This window comes from Helicoverpa armigera, chromosome 14 (genome assembly GCF_030705265.1).
Source record: "Helicoverpa armigera isolate CAAS_96S chromosome 14, ASM3070526v1, whole genome shotgun sequence".
NCBI lineage: Eukaryota > Metazoa > Arthropoda > Insecta > Lepidoptera > Noctuidae > Helicoverpa > Helicoverpa armigera.
In genome coordinates, this window is record NC_087133.1 from 11,543,331 (window position 1) to 11,570,068 (window position 26,738).

At 39.9% G+C, this 26,738-nt stretch overlaps 1 protein-coding gene across 5 annotated transcripts in view; it reads right to left on the reverse strand.

Moving 5' to 3' along the window:
* LOC110375088 (FMR1 autosomal homolog 1 homolog A) overlaps window positions 1–26,368 on the reverse strand; it is a 33,664-nt gene extending 7,296 nt beyond the window's left edge. For 2 of the 5 annotated variants that reach the window (XM_064037871.1, XM_064037868.1), the window contains exons 1-10: window positions 26,214–26,368; window positions 25,789–25,841; window positions 25,550–25,703; window positions 23,154–23,317; window positions 20,480–20,629; window positions 18,096–18,182; window positions 16,720–16,867; window positions 15,323–15,466; window positions 6,237–6,389; window positions 5,713–5,863 (exon numbers count right to left, since the gene is read on the reverse strand). In XM_064037871.1, the coding sequence (XP_063893941.1) occupies window positions 5,713–5,863; window positions 6,237–6,389; window positions 15,323–15,466; window positions 16,720–16,867; window positions 18,096–18,182; window positions 20,480–20,629; window positions 23,154–23,317; window positions 25,550–25,703; window positions 25,789–25,841; window positions 26,214–26,264 (1,255 nt within the window). In that variant the 5' untranslated portion in view covers window positions 26,265–26,368. The remainder of the gene's footprint in view (window positions 1–5,712; window positions 5,864–6,236; window positions 6,390–15,322; window positions 15,467–16,719; window positions 16,868–18,095; window positions 18,183–20,479; window positions 20,630–23,153; window positions 23,318–25,549; window positions 25,704–25,788; window positions 25,842–26,213) is intronic. The other 3 variants (XM_064037872.1, XM_064037873.1, XM_064037869.1) reach the window with 2 other exon arrangements.
* Window positions 26,369–26,738: the final 370 nt, after the last annotated feature.

Genomic DNA, 26,738 nt, shown 5'->3' on the forward strand with positions numbered 1-26,738 from the left:
CAAGCGCCTCTAGCGGCGATTTCATACGCGGTAGCCCTCATTGGTAACAGCTAAATAGTGACAACTACATATTAACTATAACTACCAACTACAACTATTAACTATTATTATATAATTATATTGTCATATATAATATTCAGTCTAAAGTGTATTTTAAGGCGTCCATATTTTTTTATGACAGACAATAATAGGAAAAAATTGATTTATTTCATAATATTTTAGGAAACGTTATTTTGTGACCATAAATCCATTTTGGTAACAGAGTGCTTAGTGCGAGTTTTCGTGAATTTTTTTACGGACTCACATGAGAGCGCGTATACTAAGATTTGTATGGAACAAAAACAGCTCCACCTAGTGTCAAAAATTGGAACCTGTTTTTGTTCCATACAAACAGTGTTGTCAACAGTTGTAGAAGCTTACCACCAGAGTCAACTTTTAAAACCACCAGAAAACCACTAACAAAAATTTATCCCACACTTAAAATCACCAAATTCACCACTAAAAAAATATTGTTTATATTTTATTGTAACCTAAAACAATTTAATCATCCAAAGATGTAACTCGGCAACGATAGAAAATTAAAACAGACAAAGCATTACATCTGTTTAGCAATTCATCCGACCCGATCCGAATCCTTCACAAATTATAATCGGCGTAGTAGTTTCACAAATTGTTTAGTTACGCATTTGACCAATGAATGAGTACTTAATATAATTATATAGTAGTCGTTCACCTTTTTGTTTTGTAGATGCTTTTTTGACATTCCGTGAGACTTCAAATCTCCATAGTAACTCCTTAAAGTTGTACCACAAAACTTACATTTCGCTACTTGACCCGCAGTACTTTCAACATTTCGCCACTAAATAGGGGACTTAAACCACCAGTATTAGTGGAAAATCCACTAAGTTGGCAACACTGCATACAAATCTTAGTATACGCGCTCTCATGTGAGACCGTAAAAAAATTCACGAAAACTCGCACTAAGCACTCAGTTTAGAATTTTTTTGGTTGCGAAATAGGTACTTTTTTGGGCGGCGTCACAAGCCGTTTTCATATAGAATTCTTTATAAAAAGACGGATATAATGACTTTGCCTACAGTGACATGCCGCTTATTGTGACTAGTGATGGGCGACCCGAGTTATCTAACTCGAGTTAGACCGTGAGCGAGTCAGCCCGAGTTAAAACATTTGCAAACCGAGTTGACTCGGAGAATGAGCGGGGTGCCCGAATGTGTCAGCGTTTCATTTGAGGAATAAAGCACCTTTAGTTTCTTTTTTTTAGTTTATTATTATTTCCTTACCTACTTGGTAAAAATGTTACTTTTCGTAGTAGTTCGTTTTCTAATGTGATTATGATGTTTGTTAACACTTTTAATAATAATAAACGTCTGATTTTTGAACAGGCTCAATTTTATTTGACTTTCATTGGCTTGACGCATTTATAATAAAATGCATCACAATAACCAACTAACCTGCACCCTACATTCAACAAAATTCGGGAGAGCCACGAGATATCCGACAATTTGTTTAAATTCAGAGAAAAATGTGCAAACATCCCTACTAATATTATAAATGCGAAAGTAACTGTGTCTGTTACGCTTTCAGGTCTAAACCACTGAACTGATTTTAATGAAATTTGGTACAGAGATAGATTTGACCTTAAGAAACAATAAAGGGTAGTTTTTATCTCGGACTTTTGAAAAATTCTCTTAAAAACGCGATATAACCGAACTCTACGCGGGCGAAGCCGCGGGCGGAAGCTAGTGTCATTATAAACAGATTCAACTATAAGGGCATCTACCCGCAACCTGACCGCAATAAAAAAATTGTACGAGTATGTAGTTTTCATTCGCACTACGACGCGGCTGCCGCCCGACCGCTCCGGTCGTTCTGATCGCTGCGGCCCGATCGGCGCCCAGCCGGACGGTCGCCATACACACTACGCGGATATGCTAGTTTGCGGTTGCCCGCCATTGACTGTTAACGTGTTCACCAACATTCGCGCATTTAACTGATACTTTATTACTGGATTTCGATACCGAAAAATTTATAATCGAGATACAAAATAGGCCAGCAATCTGAAATACTAAATCCGCAGAATATTCCGATAAAAACTGAGCCGATCCAACCGCAAACCACTACGGTTTCAAAACGCACTTTCCGGTTGAAGTTGCGGCTATCCGCCACCCGGCTAACCGAAAGCGCAACAGCTTCCTACGGTTTGCCGGATGGCTGACCGCACTCCGGCTAAACGCATAAAGCGTAGGTGCCCTAATAATACGTGTGTTACCGGGCGGCGGCGGGTACAGTATGAGTACGTGTGTTACCGGTGGGGTAGCGGTGGTGCGGCGGCGGGTACAGTATGAGTACGTGTGTTAGGGGAGACTGGGGCTGGTAGTGACAGGGGTAGGTTGTTACAGTGGCAACGGTGGCGAAACAGAGAACGCTATACTGACGTCAGAAAGAGACAAATACTCCCGCCGCGACCGGCTACTACACCGCAAGAGCCAGTGGCGCTAACGTGTTTATGTGAGGAGCACGCGCGTGCTGCCATTAAAATCGCAGGTAAGTAAAATTTTGAATTTTTAGTAATTTTGGTCTAAAACCGATGTTCTATACAAATGGAGATGTCTCTGTCGTGTTATTTACGCACTAATTCTTTTGTTTTGTGATGAATCTACGATTTTACAACTATAGTATGTTTCGTTTTCGCTACATAACCTTAAATGCGCAGTTTTGGTGTCGGGGCTAAAAGTGACATTTGCTCGGGGTAGGTTGTGATTTGTCACAACCTGCCCCATAGTATTCTTGTTGACTGATATATTTTGTGCTACATAATATAATGTTTTTTTTATAGGATGAGGACGTATAAAAGAAAATCTGAGCGTGGCAACATATCTAAAGATGTATACGAACAAGCAGCAGTTATTTTAGAGGAGGATAAAACTAAAAAAGTTCGCGGAAATCAGCTGTTTTAACAGACACTCCCGAAAAAACTGCGTTGGCGCTGGAACAGAGTAAGAAGAAGGAAAATAAACCTAAAAGTGGAAAGTCTACCAAAGGGCAAAAAACAGGAAAGAAAAATGACCAAGGAAATACCAGTAAAGGAAAGAAAATAAAGGGAACAGGAAAGCTTTCTGTACAGAGAAAGGTATTACACGAAAGTGATGAAGAAAGCGAAGAAGACGGTTATTTTTGTCTGATTTGTTGTGATCCTTTTGATCCAAAAAAATCTGGTGAGGAATGGGTAGAATGTGTTGTTTGTAGAATTGGTCACATGTGAAATGTGTTAGGGGTAATATTGTACATTATGTATGTTTGAATTGTGAAAGTGACTGTTCAGACTACAGTGACTGAACTCTGATCTGTTAAGTTTTTCTTTAAGAATCTGATTTTTTTAAGAAAGGTTAATTTTGGTATTTTTATTAATGAGTCATAATACTATTCGTTTTGTTTATTTATACTTATGTTTTGTTAAATACAGAAGTTTATAAGTTTATAGGTCAGAAATTATTCATAAATATTATTTTCACGAGGTGTAAAACCAAAAAAAAAATTGATTTAAATTTTAGAATATAACATGTTTTTGTGTCCACGAGGAATAAGACTGCTTTAAGCATTATTACTATTGTCATTTAAATTAAGTAAGAACTTAATTGTGATAATTATTTCTAATAAAACTCTTGTAATACGCTTGTGTTTTGTTGTAACTACTTACCTTGTAGTGTCACAACCAGCCCCCAAGGCGGGGTTGAAAGTGACACGTCTCTTTTTTTAGAATTCATTGATTTGTGTCGTTTCTATTTATCTCTTACATAAAATTCATTTTAAATTAAAATCTTGAATAGTTACTTAATCAAACAAACCTGTATTCAAGTAAAACAATCAAATCAATAAAAAATTATAACACTTTGAAATAAAAATGTCACAACCGGCCCCAGTCTCCCCTACCGGTGGGGTAGCGGTGGTGCGGCGGCGGGTACAGTATGAGTACGTGTGTTACCGGTGGGGTAGCGGTGGTGCGGCGGGCGGGTGCGGCGGGCGCGGGAGGGCGGCTGTCCTCGCGGCGGCGGGTACAGTATGAGTACGTGTGTTACCGGTGGGGTAGCGGTGGTGCGGCGGGCGGGTGCGGCGGGCGCGGGAGGGCGGCTGTCCTCGCGGCGGCGGGTACAGTATGAGTACGTGTGTTACCGGTGGGGTAGCGGTGGTGCGGCGGGCGGGTGCGGCGGGCGCGGGAGGGCGGCTGTCCTCGCGGCGGCGGGTACAGTATGAGTACGTGTGTTACCGGTGGGGTAGCGGTGGTGCGGCGGGCGGGTGCGGCAGGCGCGGGAGGCGGCTGTCCTCGCGGCGGCAGGTACAGTATGAGTACGTGTGTTACCGGTGGGGTAGCGGTGGTGCGGCGGCGGGTACAGTATGAGTACGTGTGTTACCGGTGGGGTAGCGGTGGTGCGGCGGGCGGGTGCGGCGGGCGCGGGAGGGCAGCTGTCCTCGCGGCGGCGGGTACAGTATGAGTACGTGTGTTACCGGTGGGGTAGCGGTGGTGCGGCGGCGGGTACAGTATGAGTACGTGTGTTACCGGTGGGGTAGCGGTGGTGCGGCGGGCGGGTGCGGCGGGCGCGGGAGGGCGGCTGTCCTCGCGGCGGCGGGTACAGTATGAGTACGTGTGTTACCGGTGGGGTAGCGGTGGTGCGGCGGCGGGTACAGTATGAGTACGTGTGTTACCGGTGGGGTAGCGGTGGTGCGGCGGCGGGTACAGTATGAGTACGTGTGTTACCGGTGGGGTAGCGGTGGTGCGGCGGGCGGGTGCGGCGGGCGCGGGAGGGCGGCTGTCCTCGCGGCGGCGGTACAGTATGAGTACGTGTGTTACCGGTGGGGTAGCGGTGGTGCGGCGGCGGGTACAGTATGAGTACGTGTGTTACCGGTGGGGTAGCGGTGGTGCGGCGGCGGGTACAGTATGAGTACGTGTGTTACCGGTGGGGTAGCGGTGGTGCGGCGGCGGGTACAGTATGAGTACGTGTGTTACCGGTGGGGTAGCGGTGGTGCGGCGGGCGGGTGCGGCGGGCGCGGGAGGGCAGCTGTCCTCGCGGCGGCGGGTACAGTATGGTACGTGTGTTACCGGTGGGGTAGCGGTGGTGCGGCGGCGGGTACAGTATGAGTACGTGTGTTACCGGTGGGGTAGCGGTGGTGCGGCGGGCGGGTGCGGCGGGCGCGGGAGGGCGGCTGTCCTCGCGGCGGCGGGTACAGTATGAGTACGTGTGTTACCGGTGGGGTAGCGGTGGTGCGGCGGCGGGTACAGTATGAGTACGTGTGTTACCGGTGGGGTAGCGGTGGTGCGGCGGGCGGGTGCGGCGGGCGCGGAGGGGCGGCTGTCCTCGCGGCGGCGGGTACAGTATGAGTACGTGTGTTACCGGTGGGGTAGCGGTGGTGCGGCGGCGGGTACAGTATGAGTACGTGTGTTACCGGTGGGGTAGCGGTGGTGCGGCGGGCGGGTGCGGCGGGCGCGGGAGGGCGGCTGTCCTCGCGGCGGCGGTACAGTATGAGTACGTGTGTTACCGGTGGGGTAGCGGTGGTGCGGCGGCGGGTACAGTATGAGTACGTGTGTTACCGGTGGGGTAGCGGTGGTGCGGCGGGCGGGTGCGGCGGGCGGGTGCGGCGGGCGCGGGAGGGCGGCTGTCCTCGCGGCGGCGGGTACAGTATGAGTACGTGTGTTACCGGTGGGGTAGCGGTGGTGCGGCGGGCGGGTGCGGCGGGCGCGGGAGGGCGGCTGTCCTCGCGGCGGCGGGTACGCCATGCTGCCGCCGCCCATCACCACGCGCAGCTGCTGGTCGATCTCCAGCTTCTCCGCGCGCAGCTGCTCTACCTCCTGCCATACGGACAATGTACATCGTTAATACTACACATCTCTCTTGAAAAATCGACTGTATACGAGTCTGGTCTGAGACAAAACCGTGCCTGACACAGAAATCTCCTGGAAAAGGAAAAGCGAATGAAGGAGTGGAAATGTAGAAATTATATCCTACATTTCTTGTATAAGGTTGTTTTTAGGCCACAAAGCTGCAGCCACGTCAGTGTTGCTCTTTGGTTAAGGAAGTTGCATCTAAACAAACAACTCAATGGCATTTCCACTCGTTCTTTTCTTCCATACGTATATGGTGGCGATATACAGATTATTTCATTATGATGATTAATATTTGTATGTCTAATATTTCTGTACAATCTGAAAATGCGGATGTTACCTTGAGATGCGCGACGTGGTACTCGACGAGCACCTTGGCGTTGGCGATGTTCTCGCGCGTGCCCACGAACACGAAGGGCACCATGCCCTCCTCGCGCGGCGCCGACGGCTGCGGCTCGTTGTCGCCCTCCACCTTCACCTGCGCGCACCACAGCTGCTCATACACTCCCCCACTGACTCAGCGCCCGCCCGGGATGCTAACACCCACTCAATACGGGGGAAAATACTTGCGTCCAGTGCGAATCCGTGCCGAGTCGCTAGTACAATTATCGGCACGGATATTGAGCCCTGACCCTCACCTACGCAGAAGCGATTTATTGGTTTATTGCCCAATGTGTACATATATTACTATATTGTACAGTACGCAAAGCGATCCCCACTCTTCCGCCGAAAGCTCAATATCCATGTCAATAAATATACTAATATATAAAGAGAAAAATTTCATTGTTTCCCATCAACTGCTGGCTCCAAAACTACTTGTCCGATTTCAAACCACGTGGAACAGCTAGTTTTTTAAGACAAATAACAACAGACAGGCTTCCAGAGACCAAAAATATCATAATTCAACATTTACACATTAACGGCCAGTTTCTTCATCAAAAGTAAAAGTCAAAGTAATGTCAGGCCTCTGTCACTCTCTGTACTTGCGCGCGATAAATGCCTACCGCTCGCTGGGTTACCGGTAGCCCCACGCGGCACAGGGCGCACGACAGCCGCTCGCGACGCGCGCTTTTTATGTTTATTATTTTTATTTGTGAACATGACGACCTCTGGCCAGTTATATGCTGTGCTTGGTTGCAGATCTAGTAAAAGAAAAAATATAAAGCTTTCGTTTTTCCGTTTACCTAGAGATGTAGACAGATCAGTTATTGTTTATTTTTATTTGGTTTTTAGAATTATCTAATAAACTGAAGAACTATTTTGATTTGTGTAGGTGTATATGTGACTATTTTAGGAAAATATATAGGTTCCTATTATACACCGTGACATTTTAGTCGTCTTACAACCGCAGGCCACTTCATGTATCCAATGACTAGAACACGTTCATTAAAAAAATATATATATTTATGACATTTGAATAATTCAAAAATAAATTCATTATTATGACGCATGACATAGATTATAAAAACACCCTGTAGTGAGCGCGGCCCGAGTCTTTATCAATGGAGCGGCGCGGCGCGGCGCGGCGCGGCGTCTTTATCAAAGTTCATTCACCCTAGCGCAAAATAAGTTTCTTACTATTGCAATCTTAATGTTCTCATTATGTAGCAGTTTGCAAACTTGCACTCTTACTTAACTTGTAACACTGAATTCCAATTCTTCCTTCATACTTTTACGGGCTTAGGACCGTCAGAAACATTTTTCGTAATAAAACCAAAACAAAGTGATGTAAGTTGACAATGACGTACCTATTATCAGGCCTCTGTCACTCTCTGTACTCGCGCGCGATAAATGCCTACCGCTCGCTGGGTTACCGGAGCCCCACGCGGCTCAGGGCGCACAACAGTCACACGCGCCGCGCGCGCTCCAATATTATTATTTTTATTTCGTGCGGGTTGATCACTCCTCGGTTCCGTAACATTATTAGATTGTTAGGCGCAGCGTACAATCTTCTTGCTTCCCTTAAATTGTCACCAGGTATTGCGTACACGCGTACCATTTGTAGGTACTCGATATTCGAGAAGCGACGGTTCCTATCACTCATCATCCAAGACGTTTACCCTATTCACTCGTAGCGATCGCGAACAACACTTGATTACCGGTAGTGCGCGCACACTTCCACTTGCGGTGTTCGGACGGCAACTGAGCCACAGAATGACCTTTAAAACCTATTTTTAAGTAAAAGGCGGCATTTATCAAAGTCCACGTGGACTCTTTGAAAAGTGCCGTCGTCGTCTTTGGCGGTGCCGTCGTGCCGCTCGTGGAATGAATCTCATTGGATGACAGTCCACGTGGACTGTGCTAGATTGGCTTACGATATTTTGTCTCGTAAAAAATGGAGATGGAACGATCACTCGACTCGAGCACTGGGAAGGTAGGGTAAATACGCCAAATGTCGGCCCCCTTAGCGATTTTCTGATTGCGGTTCGCTATAGCACCGTCAGTTTCCAACGAAAGATAGTTTCTGATGCGGTTTTGGATAGTTTGATTAATCTATGTCGTGTTTATAGGCATAAGATTGATATTTCTACGAAAAGAAAAAAGTAATAAGGCTTAGATGCGTCGAGAACAGAAAAACCCTAAAGTCGGCCATTCACGGCTCAAGGTCGGTCGCGTTTTTTCCAAATGTCGGCCGGGTACAGGCTGTTTTAAATTAAGGCAGTGACAAATATTTATCAACATGATTTATCATCATCAGAATTATAATATAATACATTATTATCATCAGAATTATAATATAATACATTATTATCATCAGAATTATAATATACTAAGTATACAAAATGAAAATACTGAAGATCCCAAAAATTGGAGGCCTATCGCTTGTCTATCAAGTATATACAAAGTGTTAACCTCCATCTTAGCCAATACACTTTACCACCACTGCCATGAGAACAACATAATGGCAGTAGAACAAAGGGGTTGTCGGCGCGGTGCCAGGGGATGCAAAGACCACCTTATGGTTAACAAGGCCATTTTAGAAGACGCAAGTCGCTCACACAAGAACCTGAGCATGGCGTGGATTGACTACCAAAAGGCTTTCGATAGCGTATCTCACGAATGGCTCCTTAAGATCCTGGACATTTATAAATGTCCTGCTGTAGTCAAGAAATTTCTTAGACTATCAATGCCTTCGTGGAGAGTAGTGATGACAGCGCGAGGCTCCCAAAACTCCATAACCACGGATCCGATTTACATCAGACGCGGAATATTTCAGGGCGACTCCCTCTCTCCTTTGCTATTTTGTTTGGCAATTAATCCTCTTTCATACATACTTAACAAATATGAATTAAAAGGGTACAAACTTAGAGATAGTTACTGGATCAATCATTTACTATACATGGACGATTTAAAGATTTACACAAACAGTAGAAATAATCTGAAAGTTTTATTAGACAGTGTAGAGATATTTACAAATGACATAGGGATGAGATTTGGGCTTGATAAATGCAATATATTACATATAGACTCAGGACAGAGAAGCAGCACAATAGGAGAGGGCCATATTTTATTAAGTGGGGATACTTTCAAACAACTTGCCATAGGTGATAGCTATAAATATTTAGGAGTTCATGAATCAGGAAAAATAGAACATAGTGTTATTAGGGATCAAATTACCAAAGAGTATTATAGAAGAGTTAAAAAATTACTAGACACGCAACTCACATCGCGTTATCTTATTAAAGGTATCAATACTTACGCTATTCCAGTGTTACTATATTCTTTCGGAATAATAAACTACAAAAACAGCGATCTTAGAGCAATAGACATAAAAACTAGAAAATTATTAGCAATAAATAAGGCACACCAACAGAAAGCAGACGTACAGAGGCTTTACTTACCAATAGTACAGGGAGGGAGAGGACTTTTAAATGTCGAATATATGTACAAAACACAAATACTTAAATATAAACAATACCTCAATACAAATAGGGATCATCTCATTAAAACAATAACGAAACACGATAAAAATAGGGTTAAATATTCAATAATAAAAGAAGCAGAGGAAATAGAAACACAGCTACACTTAACACAAGGAAGCCAACACACAGACAAAGAAATCAAAGACGCAATAATTAAACAACAAAATACAGTATGGCGAAGTAAGCAATTACACGGACAGTTTCCCAAAAAAGTACTAGATCAAGCTAATATAGACAGAGAACTTTCGTTTAAATGGATTAAAAAACAACAACTTCCACCAACTATAGAGTCATCCATTTTTGCAATACAGGATCAAGCCGTTATGACCAAACAACATCAGCGCGATATATTGAAAGAACCAGTAGACGGAAAATGCCGCCTCTGCGTCACTAAAGACGAAACTACGCAGCATATTATATCTGGTTGCGAAAAATTAGCGGGGACCTACTATGTCCGACGACATAATAATCTTGTCCAATACGTCTACTGGTGTCTTGCTAAAAAACATAAAATAGAAGTTGCAAACCTTTGGTGGAAGGAAACACTAGTGCAACCACAAGTAAAAGAAAACGAAACCGCCAAAATCATGTGGGAAATGCCCGTTCAAACCGATGTCACTGTTACACACAATAGACCAGACCTTATATACACAGATAAAACTAGTAACAAAACATATTTAATAGATATTACCGTACCGTCAGATTACAACATAGGAGCCAAAGAAATAGAAAAACTAAGCAAATACCATCTTCTGAAAACTGAAATCAGCCGGCTGTGGAATACACAAACGGCTGTCATTCCGATAGTAGTAGGCGTGACGGGCATCGTAGCAAAAAGCATTAAAAAGTACATAGACCAATTAGACGCTTCAATTAACATTCACATACTCCAAAAACAAGCAGCCATACATTCATCTATCATACTCAGCAAAGTATTAGGAGATACAGTATTCGTACGAACAATAGAAGAACAACACTCACACACTGACACACAAACACCAGACACTCAGAACACGCATCCATCACCAAGCACGCAAGCGGCACCAGCCATCCAGGAACAGAACACACAGCAATCATCTAACACTGAACATTCGTCATCATCACAACCTAGAAGAGGGAGAAGAAGGATAAGAACAACGCAAACAAACACATCAACTACATAATACATATACACTATATAATAAATAATACATAAAAAATACTTAATAACAGACTAGGGGGGACATAGATATCTTTTTTTCCGCGGGCTGCGGAACGGGATACCTATTAAACCGACATAAAGTCGAGAAGGTCAAACCTACCATACTAAGTATACATTTGTAATCGTATTTGTTTAATTTATAGTAAAATATTTTTTTGTTTCCCCTAAACAAAAAAAGTCGTTTTCACGACCAACCATATATATTTTTTAAGCTAATAAGAACGGTTTAATAGATAGCAAGTCCCAAACTATAAAGCTACCATAAACATGCCTACAAAACTGTCAACTCCTACATTTAAACTTAACTCCTTTACGATATAATGAATTATAATAAATAAATTATTTCATTTTGAGAAAATGAAATTTTGAGAAAGTATTTTTTCATCAGCCTGTATAGTGGCGCTTGAGTTCGAGGCTGGTCGACATTACGATTATTTACGATTCTAATGTCGGCCCCTATTTCTTGTACTTTATTTCTCGAGATTCAACTAATATAACCCCGGCCGTTATTTGGCTATTAAACGTAAAATAGATCTATTTTCCTATAAGCTTTGCAAATTCTCTTGTTAAGCCAACGGAATTAGTACAATAGGAATTTATAAAATAGACTGCATTTGCTTTAAGTCGGCCACGGCCGAGACTCCGGTTTTAAGTCAAAACTGTTGTCCTAATGGCGGCCTCCTATTTTTCCTTGAAAAATATACGCAAAACGCTGAAAAAACTATCTTAAAATATAGTAAAAATAACCCATTAGTGATAATCAAGCTTAAAACAAAAATAAATAAATGTTTTATCGTTCTAATATCAATCCCCAAAATGTGAGTATTCACTTCGAGTAAGCTACTTTACGTGCGAATTTGATGTTTCAACGGCGCAATCGCAACTGACGCTCAGTATGAGAAGAGTAAGTGACAGAATCGGATAGTAACGATTTGTACGTATAGAGTATAAACCAAGGTTGCAATTCGAGGAGCAAAACTAACACTTAATTACCTTTTGAATTAATGCAAGCTGAAAATGTACAGACGGCCGAAGTTTGGGGGGAGGCCGACATTTGGCATATTTACCCTACCTACTTTCGTCTACCGTTTGATACGTAAACATTATTAACAGGATGTTTCTTATTTCTAATGTATTATTTATTTTTCTTGCACCTATTATCTTAATTAATGCTATAAAATTAATAATCATGTCTAGTGGTATTTTATGTCGGATACATTCAGTGGACCACCTTTGTAAGACGACTAAAAAGTCGCGGTGTATATGTATAGGCATTTAGAAATATTTTATACCTATGTATGAATATACATAAGTTTCTATTTTTTTAAGTAAAAATACTTATCTTCTTTGTCATTTTAAAAATAAGCGACTTTCTTTAGATACTTACATTATAGATACTTATACCTTATACTTAGCTAAAAACATTTCGAGTATAAGTAGGTATAGTTCTCGTCCAACTAAATGGTGGCTTGGAACATTGCATATTATATCGCTGCGCAGAAACCAATTTTGGGAAAGTAGGTATGTATCATCGGTCAGCGGTGTTGTGCCAGGGGTAATAGGTAAGTATAGAATACTTGCGTGTTCTGTGCTCGAAAAGTAGTTGGGCACCTCCATTGATTCGGGAAGTCAGTGACAAATAAGCTTAACTTTGTTCCCTATTTAATTGAAAGAGGCAACCCTACGCTCGCTGTCGGCACGGTCGCGGTGACTGAACTGTGCGCTATCGCATTGAAATAACAATCGAGCGCTGGAGTTTTTAAGGTTCATTTTCTAACGCAGCTATGAATTTGTAGGTAGTTTGGGAACTTGTAGGTGCTTATAATGGCGCATCCACACATGCCGCCGGCTTATGCCACCGGGTTTCAGACCGCCTTGCCGCTGAATGCAGGCCGCCGGCTTTACCGGCGGTTGCCGGCGGCCTGCAGATGCGGTTGCAATTTTCGCAGTAGTGTTGTGACTTTCGTCGAAGTTAGTCGTGTACGTAGGATTGAAAGATGTTGGACTATGATATATTTGCGTGCATCACAAGTGTAGTGTTGTATGTTATTATTCGTAAAAAGAACCGCAAAATCAAACGAAGATATTGGGTCAGACCAAGTCTACGAAATAGGCCTAATGTGTCCCTGATACTTGACGATTTTAGAAAGGATGACATAAACCGAAGAAATATTCGTTCGAAATTTCGTCTTTCGTCTATTCTGTCATTTCGTTATTTACTTCTATGAAATTATATGACAACACTACCACTCCGTATCGAAGCCGCAAGCAAACTGCCACCGGCAACCAAAAGCCGCGCGTGCCGCGGCTGAGATGCGGCAAAAGCCGGCGGCACGGCCGCCGGGCATGTGTGGATGCGCCATAACAGTAGGTATGGACTTTTTTGTATGGAGTGATTTATCTGTTACATAGTAACTATTATATAATCTGTGGTCATGTCTAAAGTAAAAGTAACGGTCAAAGGACAATGCTCATGAAGTATGAGAAAAAAACCCAGGCCCGGCGCAAAAGAAATGTAACTCAAAACATAGGTAAAAATAAGTAATTAAATATTACATAGGGGGCATTATCGAAATCAGTGGCTATATGTGTGAAATTGCTATTCGAATTTTAACATCTGCGGTACATTGCTACTCAAGATTTTGTGGACGTACTATGGCTGAGATGATGATGATGATGATGAAAAGGAACAGCAAACAGATACAGTTGTGGTTTAAGAGTGTACATAATGACATGTTTATAGCAACTTCTCCACTATTCTACCTACTTTTACAAGATAATATAGTAAGTTCAACTCAGTCTTGCGCGCGGCCTTATGTGTGGGTAATCCTTGTACATATACAGTGACTTTGTGTGCGTGACAAGAGGTACAGTCGGGTACAAATAAAGTTATTTAGGGGTTGTATACGGCTGTTTAAAGAAAAACAGTTATTACGTAATTTAATGTTTATTTATTTATAATGATTCTGAATCGCTACTTGAAAAATAAATGATGAATTTTCAGATTCGCTACTCTAACCAAGGTCAATTATAAATTTTGACTACATGTCAAAATGTCTATAGTATTCTTCTTTTTTCTTTTGTACATGTCGACAAGTATTACCCAACACCAATTTGACTTAAACGTTCATTTATGAGTTTCATTATTTTGGTCGACATTATGCGAAGCAATATAATTTTTTAAAATTCCCCACACATTTTGTTTACATTATTATACTAGATTATACGTCTTTTTACATTCTTAGTCCACACTTTTATTTATTGTCCGCGTACCCCAAGCTAGAAAATATGTAAGAAGTATTTAATTCATCCTAGATATTTCGCCTCATTTATTTCTTAGATACTGTCAATGTCAATTTGAAAAAACTTATGAGAAAATAATGTAAAATGTAATAATAAAAAGCTTTGAATGTTTCATTTTTTGAACGCTACCTGACTCCTTAATCATTTTCTCCGTGAAGAACAAGACATTTTCGTAAACGACTGTACCCATAACAAAAAGCGATAAGAACACGTCATCCTCGGACGACGTCACTGTCACACGAATGAAAGTTGTATATTTACAAGCCGACGCACACATAGGGCCGCGCGCAAATCTGAGTTGAAATATCTATAGGATGATAGAACTAAAACAGTATATGAATGTACTTTTCATTTTAATAATAACGCTTAAAAGTCATCGATTCTTTATTTCTGACACGACGAGATCCAAAAATGTTGCGGGATGCGCGAACTGTTCCTCATGTCTAGCCCACCCTAAGTAATGTAAAACGCTCATGACGCGATGACGTGGGCGCTGCAGCCTGTACTTCGGTATTGATTTATCTTTTTGGAGAAGCTTATTACTTGCCATATTACTTCTTTGTTGTTTCAGATAGCACTTTAATTAAACTATAAGCCCCAGCTGCTCATGTTACCCTTTAAAAAATCAAATAGCAATTTCATACATTTAGCTATTGATTTCGATGATGCCTCCTATGCAGTATTTCATTACTTATTATTACCTATAATTTGAGTTACTTTTCGTTTGCGCCGGGCTTGGGTTTTTTTTGAGCATTGTCCTTTGTTTTTTCAAGGCTAAAGTGACAGCAAAACTAATAGAAAAAATGAATTTGACCGTTACTTTTATTTTAGACATTACTTTGGCTTTTACTTTTGATGAAGAAACTGGCTGTAAAAGTGTTAAATAAACAAAATGGCCATCCAACTTCCATGTTTAATGTTGGGATGATTTTTCAGTAAAAACTTATGTTTAGTGAAAATGTAGTCGAGTAGAGGTTCGGATGCCGTATGTATACTCACGCGCACGACGCCGCTCTTGTCGACGATCTCCTGTATGACCTTGCCGTTCTTGCCGATGACCTTGCCCACCAGCGCCCGCGGCACCTTGATGGACTCCTCCGCGTACTCCAGCAGGCTGCGGGCCGCCCGCACCGCGTCCACCGACTGCAGGACCACGATGTTGTTATGACGATAGATAACAATCTTTATTTACAGAAACACGGTATTACAGGGGCCCGATTCTCCTAATTTTACTTAAGCGCCATTCGATTGACGTTCGACTCGATTCGACTGAGATCCAATCCCGACTCGATTACGATTGAAGCGTATGTGGCATTCCGCTATTTTTTCCTTGAAATAAACGTTTTTAACCTTTTCTGTCATTCAATAACGAATAATTTTGTCTGCAAATGATTTACGACTGCAAAATGATTGTATAGCAAACTACCGTATAGACCAAAATCATCAAAATAGCAGACCAATCGCACACCAATCAAATGTCAATCGAATACGATTGGTCTTTTATTAGTAGCAGAATGCCCGATATGGTTAAAACTGCTATTACTATCATATTGCGATTCGATTTCTACTCGATTTTGACATTATTAACTTAGGAGAATCGGGCCCCAGGTGTATTAGTTAGGTTACATTAAGGGTTGGACCACATCTGGTAGCACGGAATCGCCTTTTTCCGTCGCCCTTTCTCTTTCTGTCGCTTAGAACTGCCATCTGCTAGACCGAGACAGAAAGCATAATGCGATAGCACGCGGCGGAATCGTCGAGGCGATCGGCATCACGGATAAAATGCCGGTCGGCAGGGACACTCCGTAATGCTGAAGCGCGCGATACTGTGCATCCTTTCACCAGTTCACAGTATAAGTTTCACCAGTTCGCAGTATGCTGCCGCATGCCGTAGCCGGTTCCGTACTGCCATATGTGGTTCAACCCTAAGTAGAACATATCTCACCGTTCAATCGGTATGCAAATTTTGAGTAGACACTGGTGTGTACTACATTAACATAGCATAAATTAGGACATATAATACAATTATTAAATTGTTATGAGAAGAGTCCACTAACGACAATGTGTACGTGATTTCGCGAGTACACTGCTAGCATGTGTAAGCGTACATGCAATTCCGCGGAGACTTTAGAAATTGACATCTGTCATTGATTCTTAGAGTGAGTGGATCAGAAAAAAATACTTGTGCGTTAACTGTACCGCACATTTGTAGTTCAGTAAGACGCGATTTACAATAATGTCTCACATTATTGAGCTTTAGAAGGATCTTATAATTAGTCGTGATCAGAAGGCACAATCCTTCTCTATGTGTGAGGCCTGTGCCCAGCAGTGGAACGATAAAAAGGCCTAAGGCTGTAACAGTAACATTAGGTATGACGATTGTGCAAGAGGCGCACCTCTCCGCAGATCTTGAAGGTGCAGGAGACCTCCTCCAGCTCGATGTTGGTGACGCCCGCCACCTTCCGCGCCTGCTGGATGTTGGCGCCGTGCGTGCCGATGGCCAGCCCCATCAGGTCCTCGCGCACGGAGAACTCGTCCGTGTAGCTGGAACAATACAACCAAATCATTAACTCACTACTTTCTACTAAATCAATTACTGCGTCATTCGAATGACCAGAATGGAGCTGCAGAAAATGTTATTTTTTATTTTAATGTACCTTCACACAGAAAAAACTATTTTTAGACAAGAGTTACCATTTCCTCGAGTACAGTAAACAGTAATCTCTAATAAAAGCCGAAAAATTAATCCAAGTATTAAAAATGAGAATGTAACACTTGGCTAAACTACATCTGATGCAACATATTCTTGGGCACTCCATCATTTCGTTTATAAAAGTATCGGCCACGATTGCAATCAAACGAACTGGGGTAGGCGCCACGCAAGAATGCGTCCGTCTCAATTTGTAGCGAGCGTGTCGGCACGCGTCGCCGCGGCATGCGGAAATCGCGTTACCGAAAATAGGGTGAAAAAAATATTTTCAACGGCTAATTTTGTCGTTTACAAACTATGTATGTCGGAATTCCACAACATGGCTAACGAATGTTAGTTCCCGGAATCGATAAGCGCTATGCGATATCTAAAGTTGCAAAAACAGCCCGTTCTATATATTACGGGGAATCCCCTCGATTCTAGATAACGTATAGGTAACATATTTGCCTCCATTGTGTTACATTTTATCTATCATTTTACCTAATTCATACTTTTATTAAATAACATCAAATTTAATACATAGAAAATGTAAATATTTTTGCCGTTTTATTGGTGTCAAGATCACTTATCAAAATATCATCTGTCACACGAGTCGGTCGAGAGAGAAAGCGATGCGTCACAATCGCTCGACGCATCACAATCCGTGAATAACGAAACCAAGTGTGACAATAAACTAGATTTTCGCTCGTCACGATACTTTTACTTACACTTATACTATCGGGAATATTATTGTGTTGATTTTATCAGTAGCCATATTGACGTTTATAGTTCACCAAAATAGATGACTATCTTATCTTTGTATAATAACAAAAACAGTTAGGTTAATACGCAAGTAATATGCATATGCACAGTGTTTATAATTAGGTTTTGAAGTATCATCAAACAAATACATAGATTATATTTCTACTCTAGTCATAACATGTACCATTTCTAAAGTAAATTAAGCCTATGATTCATGTTGAGTGTTCGTAAAAGAATCACGACCTCATAAACATTCACATCACATTTTGACAAAACCATGAAAAAGCTATGAATTATGCCATATTGAAATAATGTACTCACCCGCCCTGATTATGTATTTTGGTGGATTCCAACTGTCTAGCTGCCTCTTCAGTCTTTTTCAGCAATAACAGCTTTTGAGTTAGATTCCTGAAACCAAAACAATGCTGTGTTAAAATTTCATTCACGCTATACATATAAAATAATCAAATAAATAGAACAATGTTTGTGCTTCAATGGTATTTTATATAAGGGGCTAAATCTATTATTTTTATTCTTTCCAAATGTTTCATATGTATAAGTAATCAAAATGATAATGTTATAATCCCAGTACTACCAATGCGGCAGGTATCTTACAGCCGTCGGCCCTGTGGCTTATGTTAATGTTAGCACAGTTTTGTAAAGGCAGTGAGTCGGCTGCCCAAACAAATAGGACCTCAAATGAAGCTTCACAATTGAGATCCTAGTTAAGTGCTGATGAAGGTAAATACAAATGATATCTAATGTATTGAGAAGCCCCAGTCTGATGATAATTTTTATGCAGATGTACACAAGCTCCAAATTGACCCTAACACAGTTGAACAAAGACTTGACTGATGGACTGATGGAATAGATTTATTTGTCATGGATATGTATGCATGTTTGTTAGGCTGGTAGGTACCAAGTTCAATGACAACATAAACATGCATCCATTTATCTTAAAAATAACTGTTTGCTTTGAAAAGTCTATGTCTGAATATTGTGTGTCCGCTAATCGTACGTTGGAAATAGTAATCCATGGTAAACAGTTGTTTATAAGAACACAGACGTTTGTGTGTAAATAAATAGGAGTTGTTTCTTAGTGTGTAAAGAACCAACCAAGAAGGAGTGTGAATTCGATTCCAGGTCAGGCAAGTGCGAAAGCAATATAGGTTATTAATATAGGTTCCATATTAGGTCCGTTCCTCTTTTTAGTTTATATTAATGATTTGCCCTATCTATTTGATAATCAACCTAGGATGGTGTTGTTTGCCGATGATACCTCTCTTATTTTTAATATTGATCGACGTAGACGTAACCTAGACGACGTAAACAATTCCATTATCCAGGTTCAAAATTGGTTCAACGCAAATAACTTGGCTCTTAATGAAAAAAAAACAAAATGCATTCGATTTTCATTGCCAAATGTAAAAAGTTGTGAATGTGACATAATACTCAATAGTCAAAAACTAGAATTTATAAATCAGACAGTTTTCCTGGGAATCACTCTTGACAAAAAACTACAATGGGGACCCCACATAACATCTCTTGCGGGTCGTCTTAGCTCGGCCGCCTATGCTATTAGAAAGATGAGGCAGCTAGCGGACGTAGAAACAGCTAGACTGGTATATTTTAGTTACTTCCACAGCATCATGTCGTACGGCATTCTGCTGTGGGGACGAGCTGCTGACATTGAATGCATATTTATCTTACAAAAGCGAGCGGTCAGAGCTATGTACAACTTACGTGGTCGTGAATCTCTTAGGGAACTGTTTAAAAAAAATAATATCATGACCGTACCTTGCCAATTTATTTATGAAAATATCATGTATGTTAGGAAAAACTTACATTTGTTTGATAAAATATGTGATAGACATAATTATAACACTAGAAATAAAAATAAGTTAGCTATCCCGCAGTTTAGATTATCTAAAGTACATACATCTTTCATGGGATATTGTATCAAATGTTATAATAAAATACCAGACAACATTCTGGAATTGAATGACTTGTGGTTTAAAACTCATATAAAAGCCGCACTTTGTAAGCAAGCATATTATAAATTAGAAGATTACATTCAAGATAAAAATGCTTGGAAACATGCTGGTCCTGCTCCATAGGACATACTGACAATATCTAATTAATTAACAAATTAAAACTACACCAGCAAATAAAATTGTATTCATCTTTTGATTATTTGTTTGTAACTTTGTACCAAAATATAAACCAATTTGTAAATGTGAACACCATGTAGCATTTTAATTGTCATTTTATCCTCATTTGTCTTTGCGATTCTACATGATCTTCGCATGCTTTTACTGTATGTATCAATACATACAAACTGTAATACTATATTATTTTTAAAAAGAGTAACCATGGAGTTTCTTGCCCGTTCTTCTCCATAGGAAGCTACTTTTGGAATGGGCAACTAGAATCAAACTTAGTTATAATTTTGACGTTCATAAGTGCTTGTAAAGGCCTAAATGAAATAAATGATTTGACTTTGACTTTGCAATGTTATAAGTTTATATGTACTTTCAAAGTATATATTGGACATAGATGACTGATTTAGGGTGGAGGAAAACATCTCTAAGTCTAAAATTAGACTGTAATGTCAAATTTGTGAGCAAGTGTGGTCGGTAATCCTCAATCCTTTTCTGTATGAGTGTAGGCCTGTGCCCAGCACTGGGACAGTATGTGTCGTGTACCTGAAGTGCATCTCCTGCAGCATCTGGGCCCGCTTGTGCGAGGTCTCGCAGCGCGACACGACGGCCAGCACGCCGCGCTCGGCCACGTACCACACCAGCGCGGCGCCGATCGCCTTCTGGAACTCCTTGTGCGCGTTCTCCACCTTCGCGCTGCGGGGAACAGACAATGTTACAGGGCCGTTCCCAACGAAGAAAAAGGAAGAGCTCGTGGCTAACTCGAGCCGCGTATCGACTGCGCGCGGCAAGCCATCGAACATTGGGTCTGTCGCGCGACCATTGCTCACCAAAACGCAGATTTCCCGCGGCCGAACATGGCTCGCTGTCGATACGCGACTTCAAAGACACGCGGGTCGCTCGATTTGGATCATCAACCAGTCTTGCCAAGGGGTATTAGGTTGCCCAGTTAACTGGTTTGAGGAGGTCAGTTACGCAGTCGCTCTTTGTAAAACACTGGTACTCAGCTGCATCTATTAGACTGGAAGCCGACCCCGAAATATTTGGAAAAAGGCTAGGGAGATGATGATGAGGGCAGTTCCCAATAGAATATTGGCTGATAGGCATTCATACTCTTCTGATGATGAACCGTCATACATAGTTACACACCAACAATCTAAACTTATATTGAGCTCTCTAATAATGTAAAAGTATCTTTTTTTTTGTGTGGTATCCCAAGGGTTCCGAAATTACAGGACCGACTTGAAAATACTTTCACTGTTGGAAAGCTATACTACCTCCTAACATCAAAGGCTTTATTTTGTCTAGATACGGGAAGCAGTTCTCTCGGAGATGAAACCGTGAGACAAGGCGGGTATACAATCTAGAACATGGGGGTCCAAAGTGGGTAGCACCGACTCCCAGTATGCACTGATATAAAAGGAGCGGTTATGTTAACGGGACGTTCGTTTATTCGATAAGGAGGGCCGTAGTACAAAATCGATATGTACAAACAAATCCATATTTTAAGATACTATATCACATCTGAAGCTGAAGAGTTTGTTTGATTGTACACGCTCAGCTCGGAAACTACTGCCTTCCTTTTATGAATATCTACATTTTATCCCGTAGATCACAGGAAATAATGTTTCGTATATTAATTGATGAACTCCTGAGAAGGATTATCAAGTTATTTAAAAACAGCTCTTATATGCATTGCCTGGTTGATGGCTAGTTTGAACACATGTAATCATGAGTCCCTGCTTTCTAATGGATTACAGTAGTTTGTTATTGTTTAGTCAAAGGTAGGGGTAGTAAATTACCATTTAAAACCCATTACAGTATTAGAGGTGGTCAATTACGGTAATTCTTTAATTTTTTTATCGCAAAATACATCCAAAATTCTAGGAAAACTATTATGCAGAGAAAAAATATTGGTGTGGAACTTTAAATGCAAAATAATACACCCAAATATTTTGACTAACTGACGAACTCTTGATTCAGGAAGTATTGACAATAAAACAGTAGGTTTTACTGCTAAAAACTTAAACAGAAAAATGCTCTAAAAAAACCGCAATTTCCCAAACATACAGTCAGAAGACGCCAAACCAAAATTCCATGGTTTTATTTTTGTTTTAGTCACTTGAATCATTAAATACACCGCAACTTTTCGTGTCACTTCCTACGCATCAGACGATCGTAAGAAGGATATTGATCTCACAACAAAAACTTTTTATTGTAGAACACAAGTTTTAAAATATGTTTTCAAATTACAAAAGGAAAATTTATTTTGTTTATACCCTGAAGGAAGGTATAAGTCGTATTGGCCTAGTGGGTAAAGCACCAACCTCTCATGTATGAGTGTGGATTCGATTCCGGGTCAGGCAAGTTTCAACGCAACTCCAAGCTTGTATAGACTTTGTAAGTTTATCTTGGTCACAGGCTGTGATGAAACTCTGAAGGCTCCGGAACTACCGAGCCTATTTGGGAATCTACCCTATCCCTGGGTGAACCATACGTGTGTTTGTATATGTACTCGGCGACTCTTCTAATACTAAAAACTTATTAAAACCTTGCCTTGCCTTTCCTAGTTTTTAGATTACTAATAAGACTTTCGAATAAGTCTGCAATCTAATTGAAAATGATGCCTTAGTCTTCGCTTCCTATTACCTATGTTACCTTGAATGAGATTTACGAATATAATCCCATGTACCGTTAATTGGCCATTGAACTACTAATTGTATGCTTTACCTAGTGACACAGACTTGAGTAATATGAACTTGGGACGGCGCGAATATTCGCTGTGTGGGCGTTGGGTCCGGATGCTTAGCGTAAACATTAACTGATAATACGCGCCAATTTCAACGGAACATTCTTATCTGTGACTATTTGGCAGTCTTTTAAGCCTTAATAATCTTACATGCAACTTGAACCTCGCATGAAGCCTACTTGCAGTGTACCTAAGCATGCCTTTATGCTACAAAGTAATTTCATTTGTTCATTATATTTACTTTTATCATAAAAGAGTATCGCCTATCTCGATAAATGGGTTATCTAAAACAAAAAACATCTTTCAACTTATTCCCAGTAGTTCAGATTAGCATGTTCGAAATTTAATGCAAATAAAATCTTCAGCTTCATATTATGAGACAGTAGAGCTTTCAGATAATTTCTTGGAGAATAAATTTAAACATGCAAGTAACCTATCCAATTAGTATTTAAATGGTAGCACAATACTTACTAGTCCTTGAGATCATCAGGTACGGGTATTTCGAACTTGTGGAAAGTGTTCTTGTCAATAGGTGTCTTGGGTGTCTTCACTCTAAGACGGTCCTTTGGCACTATCTCCGTGTAGCAGTTGTCCCATTCTAGATATTCAATCACAAGAAAGTCGCCCCTCATCATCTGGAAACAATAACGATTTTCAAGTAATAGATGGCTGCGATGGACCTAATTCGTCTTAATTAGTTTTAAGGGTGTTTTTTATAACTTTCAGATTTTTTAATGGTATAAGAAAACTAAATAAATAAAATATAATGTTGTGTTTAAAGTCTTCGTCCTACATTGCTAAGTATGAGGAAGCTGTACAAAAGTTAAGGCAGTAGAAATAGCTCTTGACCTGTTTGATGGATAAGTAGTAATAACTAAATGAATCTGTTAGTTTGTTAAACTTCCCCCCCAGTGGTTCAAGAACCTTCAGACAGACAGTAAAGATGTGGGTATCAGCTAGTAAATAATACATGCTACTTTTCCAGGCAACTATTGATTTGAAATAGTTTTATACCCATTTTAAAACCATTTGGTAAAAATTTGCAATATTTTTAGTACTATTTTAAAAAATGATCTCAGTTTGAATAATTAAGTCGAGGCTAAGGCATAAGAAATGCGTAAATACCCGGAGGTATATTGACGGCATTGAAGCATAATATGCACTACTATTGATCTTATTTTCTTTAGCTAAGAAATGCGCAATGCGCTATTATACGACAATATACATATCATTCTATAATTTAATAAAAAATATCTCATTACAATATACTTTTATAATTTTTTGGAATGTTTGGTCAATAGTTCGTTTTTAGATGCCAAGGCATTGTTATGAGTCTATTGTGCTAATGTAACTGTTATTTACAAGTTGTTTTTTATTTTTGTAAAACAAAAATCTTTTGCAGTTCTGTTCTAAACAAAAATTACAAATGTTCAATAACAGTAAAAAGGCTTCACTAATCTAAACTCAATTTGGAGAATGTAGTCCAACCAATGAAGACAGGATAGACTACACCTAGGTATATGAATCTTGAAGTAAACTAGTTTAAAATAGACAAGAAAGAGCCCCAAATTACTCAGTTTAACATGGCATAATAATAATTACTGCTTGCATGCTGCATGTTATGCCTGAGTGAAAGTGCAGTAAGTAGGGTATAGTGCTAAACTTGCATGTCATCACACCCAAATAATATTGATTTATACTTGTATAAGTTTTCATTTTAAGACCCACACTTAATTTTTGGATCTGATATTCAGGGATAAATTATTGCAATTTCTTAAACATTTTTTATGAAAATTTAGATTTTTCTTTGTTTTGATGTCTAGATAAACCTGCAGAGTCATTAGATCAATTAATTGATCAAGTAATTACTTGAAGATCTGATTTTCAGAGCTCTCAAGTAGTATAGAGAACACTTATAGGGCATGTGTTAATTTATTGAATACACAGTTTAATTTCTCTGTGTGTAAATTATATTTTTTACTAGGTGCCACAAATCCACAGTGAATTTCTATTAGTATTGATAAGGTTCATTGAATTTTGCCCTTTTAAGTTCTTATTCCATATTAGAGTGATGTATGATTAACTTTTTGAATTGATTTTATATACAAATTTATGTATACAATGTTGTATAGTGATTTTTTAATATTTGTATACGGTTCTTCAAAGAATACAGACAGAATTGTGTTGCTGGGGAGTTTGTTCCACCACTTCTTCTTCCCAGCAAAAACACATAGGAAGTGGTGAAGGGCGGGCGTTTTGGGGGCTGTCTTTTGTTAATTTGACGTTCGAAAAGTGCTGATTGTCAGCCTATTTTGAATAAATGACTTTTGATTTTACCAACAAAGACCATAAGCAACACTATTATGTGTTTAATCAATACACATTTTAGTGAGATGACTCAAAATTTCATTTATAGTATTGATGTTAAGTTAAAGTTAACTGTAAAGTAATACACAATGACATGCAGAGCGGCTTTGCATATGGCTAAAATAATTTGTAGGGTTCAAGAATCAGGTTTGTACACAAAGAAATATTATCATCCAGACAAGAATATTTAGCATAATTTGAGGGTAGGCCTTAGTTACCCAAACATGTTCTGCAATTTTTGTATTATTAATTGCTATTACAACATATCAAGTATGCCAGAAATTTGTTATTTATTAATATAAATTCTTGCTTGCAATTGCAAATCCCAAGTGAAAGTTATGAAGCACATAGTTGGTGCTAACTATTAAAAAACTAATAAAAATAAAATAGGTATCTACGCATAACTAAGCAATTATAAATAAAACAGAGGGTAAAAGAAAAAAAACTTGGATAAGTTGTGATGGATGTTCCAATAAAGTGGTAAATGTGTAATTCAATACCTTGATATTTGCTGTCCACCACCCACATGCTTCCTTCTCATTGGATCTCGCGTATACCTCCACCTCTTGGTTTTCCACGAACTCTGTGTGTTTGCCAGTGTCTTTCGGTGGTAGGAACACTTGCGAGAACGGGAACTTTGATTCCGGCTGCCAGCTACAATGCAAAATATCAGTGTAAATAAAAATACCCGCACTAATTTATCTCAAAAATGTTTGTGTCCATAAAGTGCAATACTTACTCATTTTCAAAGGCTACGAGAACCTCGTTGTCGAGCACGTCGGTGACAATGGCCTAAAAATAAAGAGAATTTTAGAACATTCCGACTATACACCAACTTCGTGATGCGCTAGAAATAAGATATCTAGGTCATTTCAGCATTTATGCGCAAATTTTAATTTGCGTAGCGTGTTGTTCCAGTTTCATTAATACTGAATCGTACCTAAAATTGCAGAAAGTAATATAATTATTACAACACATGGAAAAATCACGCCCTGACAGGCGGACATGGCGTCCATTCCAGCCGTGATGATCTTCCCGGAAAAATATTTTTGTAAGTATAAGAATTATCTAGGTACTGATCATCGGAAATAATTGAATAAACATTACACTAATCAAAATAATACTTGTTGTGTGAAATTATAACGTACTTCACAATTTACAAACCTTATAATAAGCACCATTATCACCGTACACCTCGACCGACAAATCCTCCATTTTGGTTTGAAAGCGTATTATTTGGCGTTTTCGGAGCGAGAACGAATCTTCGTAGAGAATCTACTGGCCAATCGTTAACCAGTATTTTAGCATAGACAAGAATAGCTTTCTTTTTAAAAAGTGCTGCTACATTGTAATTTACTTTTGTGAGTCATCGACGTTTTTGAATTTGGAATCCCCTGTTAAAAATAAATAATCATAAGTATTCAACAAAACACATTTTGTGCAACATTGTTATTAATTATTATATAAAGCCACTAATTTACTCTATCGAAATATATGACTGATCCTAAGATATCTACCTATACCGTAATCTCTAAAAAAACTATTTATGATAAAATAGTGAATCACGTAATCTTTTATTTGGCTTTTATTTCGCTAGTCTGATAAAATAAACACGCGGGTGACGAACAATAATAAACGTATTCGAAAGCTATCATCGATGACGTTACTTCACATTTAACTTGCAACTGT